This window comes from Alexandromys fortis, unplaced genomic scaffold, assembly GCF_014885135.2.
Source record: "Alexandromys fortis isolate MF-2015 unplaced genomic scaffold, M_Fortis_MF-2015_v1.1 scaffold_92, whole genome shotgun sequence".
NCBI classification, from domain to species: domain Eukaryota; kingdom Metazoa; phylum Chordata; class Mammalia; order Rodentia; family Cricetidae; genus Alexandromys; species Alexandromys fortis.
Window position 1 is genome coordinate 7,697,639 of NW_026067972.1, and position 17,392 is coordinate 7,715,030.

The 17,392-nt window shown below is 42.6% G+C and overlaps 1 protein-coding gene across 1 annotated transcript in view; it reads right to left on the reverse strand.

Moving 5' to 3' along the window:
• Positions 1-17,392, reverse strand: part of Nfx1 (nuclear transcription factor, X-box binding 1) — a 64,335-nt gene that overhangs the window by 35,937 nt on the left and 11,006 nt on the right. Inside the window, exons 3-10 of the mRNA XM_050155911.1 lie at positions 15,645-15,803; positions 14,057-14,134; positions 11,447-11,552; positions 8,242-8,313; positions 7,224-7,363; positions 3,204-3,303; positions 2,889-3,106; positions 928-1,025 (exon numbers count right to left, since the gene is read on the reverse strand). Coding sequence (XP_050011868.1) covers positions 928-1,025; positions 2,889-3,106; positions 3,204-3,303; positions 7,224-7,363; positions 8,242-8,313; positions 11,447-11,552; positions 14,057-14,134; positions 15,645-15,803 — 971 coding nt within the window. The remainder of the gene's footprint in view (positions 1-927; positions 1,026-2,888; positions 3,107-3,203; positions 3,304-7,223; positions 7,364-8,241; positions 8,314-11,446; positions 11,553-14,056; positions 14,135-15,644; positions 15,804-17,392) is intronic.

The following is a 17,392-nucleotide window of genomic DNA, read 5'->3' on the forward strand; positions in this document are numbered from 1 at the left end:
TTGACTCTCAAAAGATGCTGTTTAGTCGAATAACATTATTTGTTTATGGTTTGTGTCAACTGGATAGTCTAAGACTATGCCATAGAAGCAGGTTGGCCACACTGGACAGTCTTAAGGTTGAGGCTTTGGTCACACAAACTCTGGAAAGACAGACTGGCTTTGTAGGTAGTAAATTATACCAGTACAATAAACTTCTCAACACACAGGCTTCGGTGAGCCTTCCTGGCTGGAATACTCTCATATACTGTCAGATACTGGAAGGTAATGCTGTCCCAACTCCATGGGGAAGGACAAATGACAAACAAAAGCTTCACATGTGCTCCCTTCTCATATTCTTTCCTACATGTTTCCTCACGGACTAATTTTAGTTTGTGTCCCTTCCTGCACTGGTGGGGCCGGAGAGATGGCTGCTCTTCCAGAGGTACTTGCAGTTAGAGTACTCATTTCCATAAAATAAACAAATCTTAAAAAAAAAAGGAAAAAGACAAAAGAAAAACTGTAACAATGACTGTGATAGTTTTCAGTTTTTCAGTGAATTAGAAGAGTCTGCCAAATTACCAGGCTGTGTGAGGTCCTGGGGCCCCTGACCTTCAGCTCAGAAGAATTAAGTGAGCATGTTGGCTACTTCAGCAGCGGTCCAAACTCTCAGGGGAGGAGTTTTGAGGGCTGTGTCCAATTCTCATTTGGCTAAATGAGAGCAGTCTTTGTTCCTTCTTCACACCTGCAGTTGCTAACACTGCCTCACCCCTGTGACTGACCTCCGAACCGCGAGTGCTATAACCCTCCAGTCTATCCTAAAAATGGGGCACGGTAGGTATGTCAGTGTACATAGGTGGGATCCAGTGAGTAAACTGGGTTATTTTGGGTCCTCCTCACTGACAATCACCATTTAAAAAGGAGGCGATGACAGGGACTCTAACAGTTTACCTTTGTCCTGAAAGAGCATCTGCAGGAAATGACTGACGTGCGAGAGCATGGCCCACAGTCTCCTTCATGGCAGAGCTTCTCACAGGTATGGATGAAATCTTCAATACAAAGGAAAGAGCGGGGAGTGAGAATCGCAGCGACTTACTCTGATTCTTCCAATTCACTACCAACACCGTTTTTCCACCTCTACTCCTAATAACTCCAAAAGTGGAGCTGAGGGAGAAGAATGTGGTCAGTGCTTCTCCCTCGGCTTCCCTTCATCCAAGCCGGGCACGTTCAAAGACAGAGACTAGCATCAGTCGCTGGAATATGTTTTGGTATGCATGCTGCTTGCTGACACAAAGCATAGATTTTTCTGACCTTTGCTTTAGGTGCCAAGCAAAGTCTTTATATTAGATTCACATCTCCCTAGAATCTAATCATGTATGACTTCGATGAAATGCTCCGGGCTCTATAAGCTACCTGGGAATCACAGATAATTCTGAAGTCACAATCCAAATTCCACCAACTGAGGCTGTTGTCATTATAGACGTGGACAACCTACATTCACCTGATAGCTAACCAGATTTAGGGTAAAATTTTCTGTTTTATCCTTTCTTGAGACAGGAGATGTAACTCAGTTGGTAGGGTGCTTGCCTAACTTGCAGAACGCCCTGGGTCTGATCCCCAGCACTGCATTAAAATTTCCTAAGGAGTGCGCGACTGTGCGCACTCAGGAGGATTGGGACTTCAAGGTCAATTTGATTATGTAATGAATTTAAGGCCTGTTAGTCAGAGTCCTTGGGAGTTGGAGACAAGAGAATCACAAGCTCAAGGTTAGTCTCGGCTACATAGCAAGTGTGAGGTAATTCTGGGACACACAAAACCCTGCTTTAGGAAGAAAGTCTGATGAAATTTTCTGATTTCTATATCCAAATGACCAGAAGTCACAAAAGAGGAAGCAAGGTATCATTAGTGATCAGAGGCAGCCACACTAAAAATATTAACAAGAAACACAACAAAAATCCTCAGAAAGCATATAAAACAATCCAAACTGCACACAGGAGTAGAGCAAATAGCCTGATAAACCTGAGGGGCTCCACAGAAAGATGTGTGCTCAATCACAGCGGGAAAGAATTATCTTCAGTGACTGGTTTCTTATAGATGATACAATCTGGGTATGGTGGCTCCTATCAGTCATCCAGCCCTGGAGAGACTGTGTTAGGAAGCTACCCACCAATCTGATGCCAGACTCAGCTACATAGTACCAGTCTCGCCAGAGCTGCATAGAAAAATTCCCATCTTAGAAAAGCATCCATCCAAAAATGATGCTCAAGGTATTGCCCTCAGCTATCCAGGAGGCTTAGCTAGAAGGCACTGTTTAAGTGCTTTAATTGGCTGAGACTCTGTCATTTGGAATTTCAGACCTAAATTTCTCCCCCAGTTGTTTTAGCATGCTCCTATTACAAAAGATGGCATGCAAACATGTGTGGAATGCTGGATCTGTCCATATATATATATATATATATGGTGTTTGCACTAGAGTAGGCGCTCAGAGAACCAACGACGTCAACAAAATTGGAGAAATCACTTGGGAAATCTGTATTTTCATAAGAGTACTTTGAGTAAAAAGATAAAAAAGTACCTGTCCAAATTTGATTATTATGTTTATGAGAACCTCTTTAGAGTGGCATTTATTACTTGGTTAAAGCATCATTGCTGCTAAACATTTACATTCATTAAAAAAAAAACTTTTCAATTTTTATTTTATGTGTATGTCTGTGCACCATGTGTGGGCTGTCTCTATATTCACGTAGGCCAGAAGAACGACATCAGATCCTCTAGAAATGCTATTACAGATAACCAGTTGTGAGCCACCATGTGGGTGCTGAGAATGGAACCTGGGTCTCTGGATGATCACTGAGCTGTCTCTTCAGCCCCCAAATAAATTCTATAAAATGAATTTTATGTCAACTAGTTACCTGAGGAACCACAGGACAAGGGTTTGCCACACACTTTTCCACACGAAGGGACAGGATCCATGCATGTTTTCCGACCATTACTTCCAAGTTCCAGTAACTGGCTGAGAGGTGTTTGGCCACAAGGGCAACATCGCACCAAATGGGGGAGCCGTGGGCAAGGCTGACAAGGCTGAGGGTGACACACTTGAGAACAGGTATGGTTCCCACATTTCAAGTCCCTTTTAATAAAAACAATAGACAATTATGTAACTGTTACATAAAATGAAGTTTTAACTAAAAGCAACTTAAATTAAGTAAGAAAAAGTAAAACCTTACTTGCCACATATCTTTAAACAGCTGAAGTCCCCAAATCCATCAGATTTCCCCACTTCTGTTCCACATAACACATCTCGGGAGGTGCTGCCACAGTAGCACACTTGAGGACACAATTTAAAAGACAAATTAGCAACCTATCCATGCTTTAAAAATATTCCCAATAGTCTATAAATATTCATTAGCATAGGTCAGACATGATGCTAAAATTACTATGGTTTATACAGGAGCTCTCTGACACACCTAAGAGCTTTACATGGGAACAAATAAAAGCTCCCGTTCCTCCGCCAATATCTCTTAGGGCCTCGCAACATATTCTTCAGACTGCCTCAAACTAAAAGGACACAACTTAGTACCTAGGGCTAGGGGAGCCCCATGGCAGAAGGCACTGCAGGCTTAATTGGTGGTATGGTAGTAGAGCAGCTGACATCCAGAGTCCCCATTTTCACTTCAACACAAGCAAAATGGATTCTTGATACTTTATATCAAATGCTTTCAAAAAGGCCTCACTATTAAAAAACATTACCACAATATGAAATTCTTAATAATTTGGATTACTACTACTGTTAAATCTGAAGTTATTTTCATTAAATTACATAATTTTTCTCATAAGCATCACTTTACAATTTTTTCTTTCTTTTTCTGAGATAGGGTTTCTCTGTGTAGTCTTGGCTGTCCTGGAATTCAGATATCTACCTGCCTCTGAGTGCTGGGATTAAAGGCGTGTGTCACCACTGCCCCACAATCTTTTTTTTTTGGGGGGGGGCACTTTTTTTTTCCACAAAGGATATTTATCACAAATTAATTTATGCATGTATACCTTGCTCACATGATAAATGGTGACCAAAAGAATAGAAACAAAACTGAAATTCCATGTAACTAATTAATGGTAATTTCTTCCTAAGGACAACTTAGGCTATCTACTGGTACAGAAAATGAACAGAAGAATAAATGTAATTGAGTTCAAGACCAGCCTGGTTTATTAACAAGTCCTAGGCAAGACAGGGCTACATAGTGAGAACTCATAAAAAAAATCCTAGAAATCTTTAATAAATAAATTAATTAATTAAAAAATCCTATCTATAAAATAGTGTATTAGACAGAACTATTGGCATATGAGAAGACATAGCTTCAAGTCACCAAAACATAAACTTTTTACATTTTAAAAATAAACATTCCAGTGCTGGAGAGATGGCTCAGTAGTTAAGAGTACTAGTTGCTCTTATAGATCCAGGTTCAATTCCCCAGCACCCATGTGATGGCTCACAACTGCCTGTAAGTCCAGTTTCACAAATCCAATGTCTTCTTCTGGCCTCCTTGGGCACTAGGCATGTATGTGGTACCAAACACACAAGCACCCACAGACACAGACACACACACTTGCATGCATGCACAGGCAAAACACCCATACACATTAAAAAAACAAAAGACATTCTGTCTTCTAATAAGAATATGTGCATCTTTATCCACCACTCTAAAACTCATTATCTCTTCAAATATTTGTTGGATGAATCAATATAAAGGGAACAGTTAATACCTTTGGATCAATGAACTGATGAGCAAAATCTAGCAACCAAAAGCTTCCTACAAGCAGCCTTTCCTTTGGCATGTTCTGTTTCCTCTCTTTCTTTTCTTTCCTTCTGAGGCAGGGTCTGGCTTGGCAGGCTGGCCTGAACTTGTTATGATGGCTCAGGTGGGCCTCAAACTCTCACCATTCCCGTCTCAGCCTCTAAAGGCAGGGGTTTCAGGTATCAGTCCCCATGCCAGGCTCTTAGCTGTATTTCTACCCAAACAGAGCAGTCTTTTTGTCAGAGGTAATGAACATACAGCTATAACTAAGAAAGAGTAAATTAATAGGCAGGACATTTGGGCTAGGGAGAATGCTCAGTGGAGAAACACTTGCCAAGATGTAAGTGGCCTGAGGTAACCTGTGAAGATGATTTGCTACCCTCTTGACCCAGAAAAACCTACAAAATCATGCAAAGAGGATCAAATTTTTGGGTTCACTTTAAGAACATCCATGAAACTGCCCAGGCCATCAAGGGTATGCATATCAGAAAAGCCACCAAAATACCTGGAAGATGTCACTTTAAAGGAGCAATGGGTGCATTCTGATAGTACAATGGTGAAGGCGGTAGGTGCGCCCAGGCCAAACACAGTAGGGCTGGACACAGGGTCAGTGGTCAAAAAAAAGTGCTGAGTTTCTGCTGCATGTGCTTAAAAACACAGAGCAGTGCTGGATGGAAGGGTTTAGATGGATGGTCTCACACCATCGACCAGTGAACAAAGCACCAAAGATGCGCTGACGAACTGATGGAGCTCAGGATAAATCCGTACACGAGATCCCCTGCCACAATGGATGATCCTCACTGAAATGAACAAACTGTCCAGAAGCCACAAGAGGAGGGTGCACAGAAGAAAAAGATATCCCAGAAGAAACAAAAACTTATGGCAAGGGAATAAATTCAGCATAAAATAAATGCAGATCAAAGTAAAGGTCTTCAGGTTGTCTATTTAAGCACTGTCTCAGATTGCCTGTTTGATCAGCCCTGTTGGGAGGGGTGTGTTTAACATGATGGAAGGTTTATAAAAGTGATCAAGCACAGAAAAAAGAAAGAAAAAAACACTTGCCAAACAAGCAAGGCGACCAGAGTTCTAACTAATTCCCAGAACCCTCATAAATGGCTGGCAGGTGTGGAAGGCAATCTATAATCCCAATATTCAGGAGACAAAATGGGAGATCCCTAGAGCAAGCTAGCTACCTAGACTAGCCAATCAAAGAGCTCTGGACTCAGTAAAGTGGAGAATGAGGCTGGTGAGATGGCTCAGTAGGTAAGGATGCCTACTGCCAACCCGATAAGCAGAACTCGATCCCTGGAACTCAGGAGGCATAAAGAGAGAACTGATTCAATCTCCCACGTTATGGCATGTGTCTCCACACACATACTTTCATACACAATATATAAATCCCATAAATGTAAAAGAGTAAAGTAGAAAGTAATTAAGGAAGGCATTCAATGCCAATTTCAGGTATTCATATGCTCACACGTGACACCTGTTGAAACACACTTGTGCCCACATACTTTAACATGCTTATTATACACACGAACATATACCACACAATCATATATGCACATGGAGGGAGAAAGGAGGGTAGTGCAGAAAATCACAATAAAAACAAAATGGAGTTCTCTAGTTGATTAGGAAATGATCATGAGTTCAATACCAAAAGGCTGCTGGGTGTGCTTAGCAAGAGAGACAGAACCACAAGAGTAGCAGCAGGGTCAAGGGTCACAGCTGCCTGAACAGTATTACGGAACCAGCCTTAAGCTGTATGTTTGGCATTTAATGAACACCCAGAAGCAATGTGCATTCAATTTCTAGATAAGGCTGAAAAAGGTCCTTGAAGAATCAACATGTGACAAAATAAACTACATATGTGGCCAAAAGACTATTTAATGGTACACTCCTTAGTCCCAGCTTCTTGGGAAGGTAAGGCAGAACGCTAGGGATTTGAGAACATTCTGGCCACCATAATAAGGCCAGTCTCAAAAAAAGAAAGGAAAAAAATTCACTTATCTGTTCCTTCCTCCAGTTAAAGGACATCTAGGTTGTTTTCAGTTTGAGGTTCTTAGAAACACATATTCCTGTACAGTCCTTTCTCTGCATACTTGGTATGCAAATATCAGAGCGGAATGGCTGGGTCATAACATATACATATGTTTAATTTTATAAGAAACTGACAAACAGTTGTCCAAAATGACTAGCATTTTGTACATCTGCCAACACTGAATGAAGATGCCAAATGCCCTTGCCAACATTTGTTTTTTTTTTTTTTTTTTAATTTTAGAAACCCTGGTTAAGTACATAGACAGACACCTCACTATGAGCTTGTTTTTGATGCCCATCCCCCAAACCTTCCCTCTAGTATAGGCTTCTGTGAAGCAGTTTTGCTGTAATATAGTTGACATAACACACAATTCCAGAAAAATTGAGCATTGCTAACATGTGCATTCCACTTACTCTGGTTTAATATGATCCGGCAAGGCTGGCACTGACCCCCATGGCACAGCTCAGCACAGTGGTGTTGACCACAGTTCAAAATATTTTCACACACGTTAGAACAGTGGACTGAGACAGCCTGACCACAGCGAACTGTGTGCCTATAAAAACACAAATACATTACTCTGAAAGTCCTCACTATATAGACAAAATAACAGTAAAATCCAAACCCTTCCCTGAACACCCAGTAAACATTCTCTTGATTTTGCTGCCCCTAACATGTTTTCTTCTAATTTTTAAAGATTTATTTTTATTATTTAAAATTCTGTTCTTATAAACAGAGATCAGGTGCCCACAGAGGCTACAGATGTCATACCCCTCAGAGGTGGAGTAACCAGCAGCTGTGAGCTGCCCAACATGGTGCTGGAAACTATCTCGTCTTCTAAAATGGTCATGCACTCTAAATCACCAAGCAATCCCTCCAGCCCCATCCTACCAATTTTTAGTTCCTCAACTATTCTCTCCATCCCTTCCACTTCTTTCTCCTTTGTTCCTGCCTTTCCCTCTTTTCTAATTAGTGAAGAAATGAAGGCTCGCTCTGAGAATCTGTCCTAGGTAATTAATCATCATTCATCTGTCTTCTACTGAGCAGTATGCAGGAGGGGAAAGAACCCTGGAAGGATGGGTGAAGTCTGGGTTCTTCTCTCACTCTGCCTAGCTTCCTCCGAAACAGGGAAGAAAGGAGCAGTGTGCCCAGATCTGAGACGCTCAGACTAGAAGCACAAAAGCAGTGTCCTGGGACCAGGCATGTTTGCACTGCATACAGCCAGAACGATTACCTCACAAGATGCTAACAGAGCTTTGGTTCTAGCTTTGCCTTAACCCCAGAGGTCCTGGAACCAAGTCCCCAGGGACATCAGGTATGACTTTATTTATGCCAACCATTCACTTCTATCTGCTTACTAATCTACATCAGACAATCACATGTGAATCGTGCATATGGAAACTGACTTCTTCCTCAGTCCAGTTCTAACTTTACCTGGTGCGTCCACATTCACATGCTTTAGTTGTAAAAGCAGGGCAGGGCGGGCAGGGTCCAGGATGGCAGAGACTGTAAGAGAAAAAGCTTTAATGAAGAAACCATTTATATGTACCAAAATCCAAATAATGCTGCTGTGTCCTGCTGTGAATACGGCAAGGCGATGGCTAATCTTTGCTGCCAACTTGGACAACAGGGAAGAGGAAACCTCAGCCGAGGTATTGCCTTCATCAAACTGCCTTGTGAACATGCCTGTGACACTGTCTTGACTGATGACTGACGGCGCCACTGTGGGAGGGAGCACCTTGGAAGGTGGTCCTGGGTTATGAAGAGCAAGCAATGCGCCTCCTGACCTCTGCTTAAGCCTGGCCTCTGTCTCCAGGCTCCTGCTTAAGCTCGTTTGAGGCTTCCTTGATGGGTTCTGACTCAGAAGTGTAATAAACCCTTTCCTTCCCATTGATCTTGGTCAGCTTCTGACCACAGCAACAAAAGCAAACTAGGACAGGCCACAAATCAGCCTACTATGCAATGTCTTAGTATTTCTCAAAAGACACTTAATTAAGAAACAAATTGGCCGGGCACGATGGAGCAGAGGTAGGCGGATAGATTTCTGTGACCTCGAAGCCAGTCTACAAAGTGAGTTTCAGTACCTCCAGGACTATTACACAAAGCAACTGTCTCAAAAAACCGGGGTAAAAAAATTATATTTTTAAAACAAATGAGGTAGCACATAATTCCAGCATTGAGGAAGCACAGGCAGAAGGAACATAGCAAATTTGAGGCCAGCCTGATCTACATAATGAACTTTAAGCCAGCTAAGGTTACAAAGTAAGACTGCTTCAAAAAGACAATAATAAATATTTTTATGTAGAAAAAGTTGACAGCATTATCATTTCAGAATAACAATCATTTTAGAAAAACAAGTAGCTGGGCAGTGGTGGCACACACCTTTAATTCCAGCACTCAGGAGGCAGAGGCAGGTGCATCTCTGAGTTTGAGGCCAGCCTGGTCTACAGAGTGAGTTCCAGGACAGCAAGGGCTAAACAGAGAAATCCTGTCTTGGGAAAAACAAAACAAAACAAAACCCACAAACCTTGCCACGTTTTTTTTTTTTTTTTGGCTGATTTATTATGTACACATTGTTCCTTCTTCGTGTATGCCTGCAGGCTAGAAGAGGGCACCAGATCTCATTAAGATGGTTTTAAGCCACCATGTGGTTGCTGGGAATTGAACTCAAGATCTCTGGAAGAGCAGCCAATGCTCTTAACATCTGAGCCATCTCTCCAGCCCTTCCCTCTTTATTTATTTATTTGTTTGTTTATTACGTATGCAGTGTTCTGTCTGTATGCTGGCTGGCCAGAAGAGGGCACCAGATCTCATTACAGATGGCTGTGAGCCACCATGTGGTTGCTGAGAATTGAACTCAGGACCTGTGGAAGAGCAGTCAGTGCTCTCAACCTCTGAGCCATCTCTCCAGCCCTCCCCCCTTTTTTTACCCTTTCCTAGTATTGGAGACCCTGGATTGGATTCTCGGGAGGAGGAAGGAAAGAAGGAATGGAGCTACAGTGCCCACATGCGCTTACTCCACGAGAGGAACAGACACACCCCATCAGCTGGTGACAGCAGTACCAGTGGGAAGGTGGCTTACACGCGCACAGCACGCAGGTAGGAAACAGAATCCCAGCACAGGGCGGGAGGGCAAGGGAAACTGAGCTTAGTGATGTGCTCTAGGCTAGAATCAGACATCTGAACAAAATGTTGTGGAAGTCAGAAGAAGAAAAAAAGGAATTTAAATATGTTTTGATAAATACTGTCTTCGTGTAGAACCAGTGTCAATCATAGACTGGGTAAGAAACTCCACTTCTATTTTGTATGTTTGTGTGTACATGGTCCACCATGCCATGTGCAGGTCTGAAGACAAGCTGTTGGAGTCAGTCTTCTTCTTTACCATGTAAGACCTCTGAGCTCAAACCCAGGTCTCAGTCTTTGCAGCAAGCACCTTGACCCAAGCCACCTCTCTTTAATCCTATTTTGGGAATTTCTACAAATTGGGGAGAGGACTTTTTTAAAAAATGAATATATATCATTCAAAATAGTGGTTTCTCTCCTGGGCACAGTGCTGGCTCACACTTGTAATGCCAGCACATGGGAAGGTGAGGCATGAGAATAACAGATTGGATGAGGGCCGCTAGGGCTATAGCATCAGATCTTGTCTCAAAACACAAAACAAAGTAACAAAACAGGGCAGTGGAGGTACTCAGCAAGTAAAGGCGCTTGCTCTCTGAGCCTGTGAGCTGCTGACTTTCATCCCCAGAGGCCATGGAAAGGAGGAACGACAGCACAAAACTCCCCTCACTTCCATGTGGGCCTGGGGCCTGCATATACACGCATGCACAAGCACAAATAATAAAGCCCATACATGCATATCATATATTTTTGATGATGTTCACCCTCGCCCCACTGTCTGTTCTTGTCCTTTCTTCCCAATCCAGCTGGTCCCCTTCTCCTACAAGCTGGGTTTGGTGGAACATGCCTTTAATCCCAGCCCTTGGGAGGCAGAGGCCAGCCTGGTCTACAAAGTTAGTTCCAGGACAGCCAGGGCTGTTAAAGAACAACAAAATCCTAAAATCTATAGGCGTCTGAAGAGTTGGTGGGGTAGTTAAGAGTGCTTGCTGCTCTTCCAGAGAACCATGTGATAACAAGGGTCTGCAATTTGTATTCTGGGGAGGGGCATTCTAAATGATGGCAAATGCAATCCTTCGGAAATTAAAAGCAATTACAGGAAAGTCTAATTAATCATATGGGCAACACAATTTTGTGAAAAAGAAAAACAAGCACCCCTCCCAACCTCAAAGTCCTACCATACAGGATGTTAAACAAGTGCTTTCCCTATAGATATCCAAGGCTCTCTTCTTTTTAGGGCTAGCAGTACAAAACGGTGGAAGGATCACTGGCTTTTCATACCCAGCCCTATCACTTCTTAGCACTGCAACACTGGGCACGAGGCTTAGCCTTCCTGAGTTTCGTCTATAAAGTAGAAATGATCATACCTACACATGGCCATGGAAAGGATTAATAACTTGTGCAGAGTGCTCACTACAAAGGCACTCTTTACCCCTCTTGTTCCGTGATAATGGTATGTGTACTTAAAGGCACTAGCAAAGCACACCCACTGAGTCCCCAGAAATCCATCACTCCAACTTACAGGTTACAGGAATGTGGACAGTCCTGGCCAGGCTGTTTCTTCCTACAAACCTCACCACAACTATGTGGAATTTCATTTCTGCTCCATTCAGGATTCTTTACTTTACCTACAACACATCAGATGAGAAAGTCAATGCTGTAAATTTCAACCATATTCTCAACTTTTCGAAACAGAGTACAGCGTCAAACAGAGACAGTGTGAAACTTAAACGTGGTTTTCAGCAGTACAACTGTTATCTCACACGCTAAAACAAAAAGCTGACTGCGATGCTACTTATTAAACACTCTACTTAGCATGATAAATCCTAACATCAAGATTACCTGAAAAAGACAGTCATTTTTACCTATGAAAATGCCATTTTGACTACTGAACAAAATCTATTAACTAAGAAATCTTAAATAAATGAACAAAGAATTATCTGCGGTAATGATCAGAAGGAAATAAAGGGAGAGAACTGGAGTACAGCTCAGTGGCAGGACACTTCTTTAACATGTTCTGGCACTGTGGGCGAGGCTGAGAGGGTGGGTAGAGAAAGGACAGAAAAGACATACAGCTAGCAGTAGAAATTAGCATCCGGATCAAAACAAAAAACAAAAAGGTGTAGCTATTAAAAAACAGGAAAAGGGAGCTGGAGAGTGTGGCACGTGTCTCTAATCTCAGCACCAGGAAGACAAAGGCAGGTGGACCTCTGTGAGTTCAAGTCTGGCCTGGTCTACATAGTATGTTCCAGGACAGCTAGGGCTACACAGATCATCTCAAATCAACAACAACAACAACAACAACAACAACAACAACAACAACAACAACAAAAAAACCAGGAAAAACTTGGTGTCACCTCAGTCCAGGTTGCTATTTTGAGGGCCATGTCAGGGTCTGTGGCCCCATAGTGGTCAGGGTCTGGGTGGACGCCCAGGGTTGGGTCAGCCACCTGACTCCATGATAGTGTCCAAGGGTCATGCTGCAGCCAGGGCCATGCAGATCTGAGTGGCCTGCCTGTGCTGCTACCTGATGCCATTGTGACATTGGGGCCTGAGCTGCAGTTCAGGGCCATGTCTGAGTCTGTGGCCCAACTGCAGCCAGGGTCTGTGTTGTCTGAGGCTCTTGTTACCATCAAACACAATGTGGACACCCAAGGTCTGGGGCCAAGTTGGTGTCCAAGGGTCACACTACCTCTGGGGCTGTGCTGATCTGAATGGCATGTACTGCCACCTGAGGCAATGGTGACATCCAGACCCAGATGTTGCTGAGCACCCTTTCTGAGTCCATGGTCCTACTGAGACAGATCTGTGCTGAAGTCCAAGTTCTGTATTGCCACCAAAGGTCATACTAAAGCCCAGGTTGGGGAGGCAACTTGAGGCCTTGGTGATGTCTGGGGACCATGCTACCACCAAAGCTGGGTTGTGTAGATGTCTGTGGCCTGTGCCACCTCAGGGGCCATAGGAACCCTTCACTAGCTCTGGAAAAGCTAGCCTTGCCTCTTGCTGGACATTGCAACAAGAGAGTTGACCCCTGCATTGGGAGAGATGGTCCCCACCCTTCACCACAGGTGAGGGAGAACCATGACCCTGATGGCATGGGCATAGGGGAAATGGCTCCATCCTCTCACCTGAGGCTAGTGGCTCCAGTGGCCTGGAATGACCAGCTCAGTTACCCCTAGGCCCATACCAGGGTCTTGGGTTGGCCTACTCTAACATCAAACCCATCTAGGATCTGCTGGAACTCGTGAGAGGCTGGTCCTGTGGAACAATATCAGCAGGATCTTCATGACTTAGGGAGCCTGTGGACTACCTTAGGAGAGTTTAGGTGAGGATCCAATGATGATGGTGTACCAGAAACCAGAGCAGGGACTCATTACAAAGAACATCTGCTAGTGAAGCTGATGGGACAAAGTGTGTACTGTGTGACACGCCACTCCCAGTGCCAGCAGGACGAATGGAGAGGTGTTGCACAGGCGGGAAAGACGGAGAAATGAAGAGGTTCTTTTTGGTTTGGTTTGTTCTTGTTTGTTTGCTTGCTTTGTTTTTTTTTTTATTTTGTTTTTGGGGGAGTGCTGTAGGGGTGAGGGGAGGATGAGAGACCAGGAGGTCAGTGGAATTAGGGTACATGATGTAAAATTCCCAAAGAATCAATTAAAAAAACTATTTAAATTAAAAAAAAAACAAACAGGCAAAACAAGGAAAAAACTATTCTATAGAGAGAGAAGATTCAAGGTTAATTTGTACTGCCAATTTATAGAAAAATCTCTCCACTATACAGACAAACGATTGATGTCTTAAATTAAACACTATCTTTTGTACATGGCTTAAATCTAAAATTAATAAAGGTAATAAAAGGTATTACAGCTAGCACTGAGGGGAACACACATCAATATCTGCCTCAACTGATTGCTTAGAACCAGCATGAGCCTGGCTGGCATAATCAGAAGACCCACCTCCAGAAGAGCCTGCCAGGAGCACCACGGCCCAGGGCTCCACCTGGTGATGGAAGCATGAGTTCAATAGTAGAGCCTCTTACTTTGAGGTCTATCAGGCACTTCTGAAGCGAGCCCTGCAGATCACTGAGGTACAACGTAGGAATAAAAAGTGCTCCAGTGTATGTAAATAAACTTACCACAGAAACAAGTATAAGCATTAGGAACATGTGCGGAAACATTCTGACAAGCAGGGCATCTCCAACCACTCTGGCCATCTGTTTAAAAAGAAAGAAAGAAAAGAATCTATCAATAAGATGTCTTTCCACAGCACATGCTGAGTTAGGGATATAGCTCAGCAGTAGGGAGTGTGCTTGGTCTATCCAGGTCTCTAGGGCTTGCCCCTCTGCACCCTCCTGAAAAAGCAGTACTGTAATTTTAAACTTCTGGCCAAGTATAGTGACATATCCTCTTAATCCCAGCACTTGGAAGGCAAGAGGCAGGTTCTCTCTGAGTTCAAGGTCTAGGGAGACCCTGTTTCACAAAGAAAAAAAGTAAATCTATAGGAATTCACATCATTGAAGCAGTTAGAATTAAAATGCTGAATATTATCAGACATTTAAGAAACAGATCTAGGCTCTTAAGTAACTCTCACCCTGAGGTGCTCCCTCTAACTTTTAATTTATTAATTTCGTCCTATTGCTTTACTCCTGAATAAAGTTCTCAAAAAAAAAAAAAAAGGCAAATAAATCACATTGTTGAATGCTTCATTAAATACTGTATTCAGGCTACAAAGACCTACTAACACAGTGAATCAAGTAGGTATCCACGTTGCTCATCACCTCTACTTTCAATATTAACTTGAAGAGAAAAACTATTGGGTATACAGGAAAATCCTTATGTCCTGAATTAAAAAGCCACAAGACAGGGAGCATATTATCAGCAAGATCTGCATTACCTATAATACTACAGAAATTTGTGATATGCAGAAATAACCTAATATCTGAAGGATAAATTAAACAATTTATATAAATGTCTAAGCAAACTACACACACACACACACGGGTTTTTTGGGGGGAGCAGGGTCTTACTGTGTAGCTCTGGCTAGCCTGAAACCTGCTATGTGGAGCAGGCTGGCTTCAAACTCACAGAAATACTTCCACCTTTGCCTTCCAACTTCTGGGATTAAAGTGTGAGCCACTACACTTGGTAATGAATGCTTTCTCAAATCATTTTGGTATTACATTTACTTTTGTGTGTGTGCTCTGGAGAGCTATAACACATGTTGGGGATCAGAGGACAACTTTCAGGAGTTGTCTCTCTCCTATGAAATATATATTTGATACAAAGTACCCTTCCACTTTATGCCATTTCATTAGTCCAAAAAACACTTTTTATAGTTGCATTTCAATGAAACCTACCATTTCCAATTAAAAAATTATTGATTTCACGGCTAAATATTTTCGTAGTTATGTTTAGCTGGTTTATTTAAGATCTACAACTTAAGTCCCATCATAAAACAAGAGAATAAAGTAACATTCTACCTATAGATAAATGCTTAAGAGGATTTTTTTTTTCTTAGAGATAGAGTCTCATGTAGCTCTGGCTATCCTGAAACCTGCTTTGTAGACCAGGCTGGCCTTGAACTCACAAAGACCCACCTGCATCTGTCTGCCGGGATTAAAGGAGTGCACCACCACCTCCTGGCTAGCATTTTAAAGCCAGGTTTATAACCCAAATTTATTAAAGCAGTGCACAGAAACAACTCGGGAAACACAAATGACTGACCTGCATGAGATGCTGGAGACCGGGCCCACTTCTTGATGCAGTTCAAATGAAAGACGTGAAAACAGCTCTGACAGCTCCACACTGGGGCTGTAACTTGAACCAATTCACAGCACACCATACATTCATATTTTTCTGTAGTTAGCTGCTCAATTAGGGAACCTGTTAAAAAAACAAATAAACAAACTGAAACATAGAAAACCATTCCTTACTTTAGTCAACAGAGAAATAAGCCATTTGACAATATATTCTAACAGACTTAAAAGGATACCTGATTCTGAATAAATGGTTATTCAGACTTAGAGGCTGAGAATGGGCAGAAGTTGCTGAGACAGGACTAAGAAAGCAGACATTTAGGTAGGGATTCCTATAATGGAGTAAACATTCTCCCAAGTCCACCCAGATTATTCAGAGCTATATAGCTCAGGCCTGTGGTCCTAGGGTTCAGGAGTCTCACTGGAGCACGAGATTTCAAGATCAGCCTGGACTATATAATAAAACCTTGTTTTAATCATTTTGAGTGAGGTAACCCAGACCCAGAAAGACAATTATTCCATGTACTCACTCATAAGTGGTTTTTAAACATAAAGCAAAGAAAGCCAGCCTACAAACCACAATCCCAGAGAACTTAGACAACAATGAGGACCCTGAGACAGAGTAAATTGAGAGCATGGGGACCTTGGGAGAGGGTTGAGGGGAGAGAAAAACGTAGAGCTCAAAAAAAAAAAAAAAAAATCAATAAAATTAAAAAAAAAACTTGTTTCAAAACCCCACAAATAATAAAGAATAGTAAGCACTGAATAAACCTAAGAGTAATCATCGGTTTACCTTGCAGTTGTCATTTTATTTGCTTATTTATTTAGAGTTTGAGACAGGGTCTTATGTCAGCAATTTGCAGACTACATCTAGAATCTAATATCTGTTTCTCCCACTCTGGTCTAAACTGCTTTCTGTTTCCTTTAGACCCCAGCAATAAGAACAGCAAACTGTAAATTAAATTTGGCCCAGAGGCTGTAAGCCAGCAATCCCAGCTACTAGGCAGGCTCGAGCAAGAGGATCACAAGTTTATGACCTTCCTGATACAGAATAATGGCAAACTAGCCTAGGCAACTTAGTGAGACACTGTCTCAAAATAAAAAGGAAAAGAAGGTAGGCATACAACTCAGTAATAAGAGTGCTTGCTTGACACCAAGAGGCCCTGGGTTCAATCCCCAGTTTTGGTACAGAGGTGGGTGCTCTTAGGTGTACTCTTCTGGTCAGAGCTTACCAGTTAAAACAAAACAAAAATTTTATATGTATGTGTGGGTGCCTGGTGCCCTCAGACGCCAGAAGTGTCAGATCCTCTGGAACTGGAGTTACAGACTGTTGTGAGTTGACATGTGTGTGTTATGTGTGTTAGAACTGAATCTGAGTCTCCTACAAAAGCAGCTAGTGCTCTTTTTAAATGCTAACCATCTCCCTAGCCCTTTTCAATAGCTCTTATTTGGTGACTGTCAAAGCCCAGATCCTCACAGTGGCCTCTCCTCCTCCCCCCAGTCCCACTGCTCATCTTCTTTCCTCCTGCCTGGGGGCTGTATGCTCCGTCCTGTGCCCAGAAGACTTGCCCTAGACAGCTGTGTGGCTCAGCTCCTCATCCACTCCGGTATTTACTCAAAATGTGACTTCTCATTCGCAGTCCTCAGCACACTTAGAAAAGTTACAATTCACCCCCTGAACACAATCTATTCTTCTTGCACACTGAATTTTCCCTC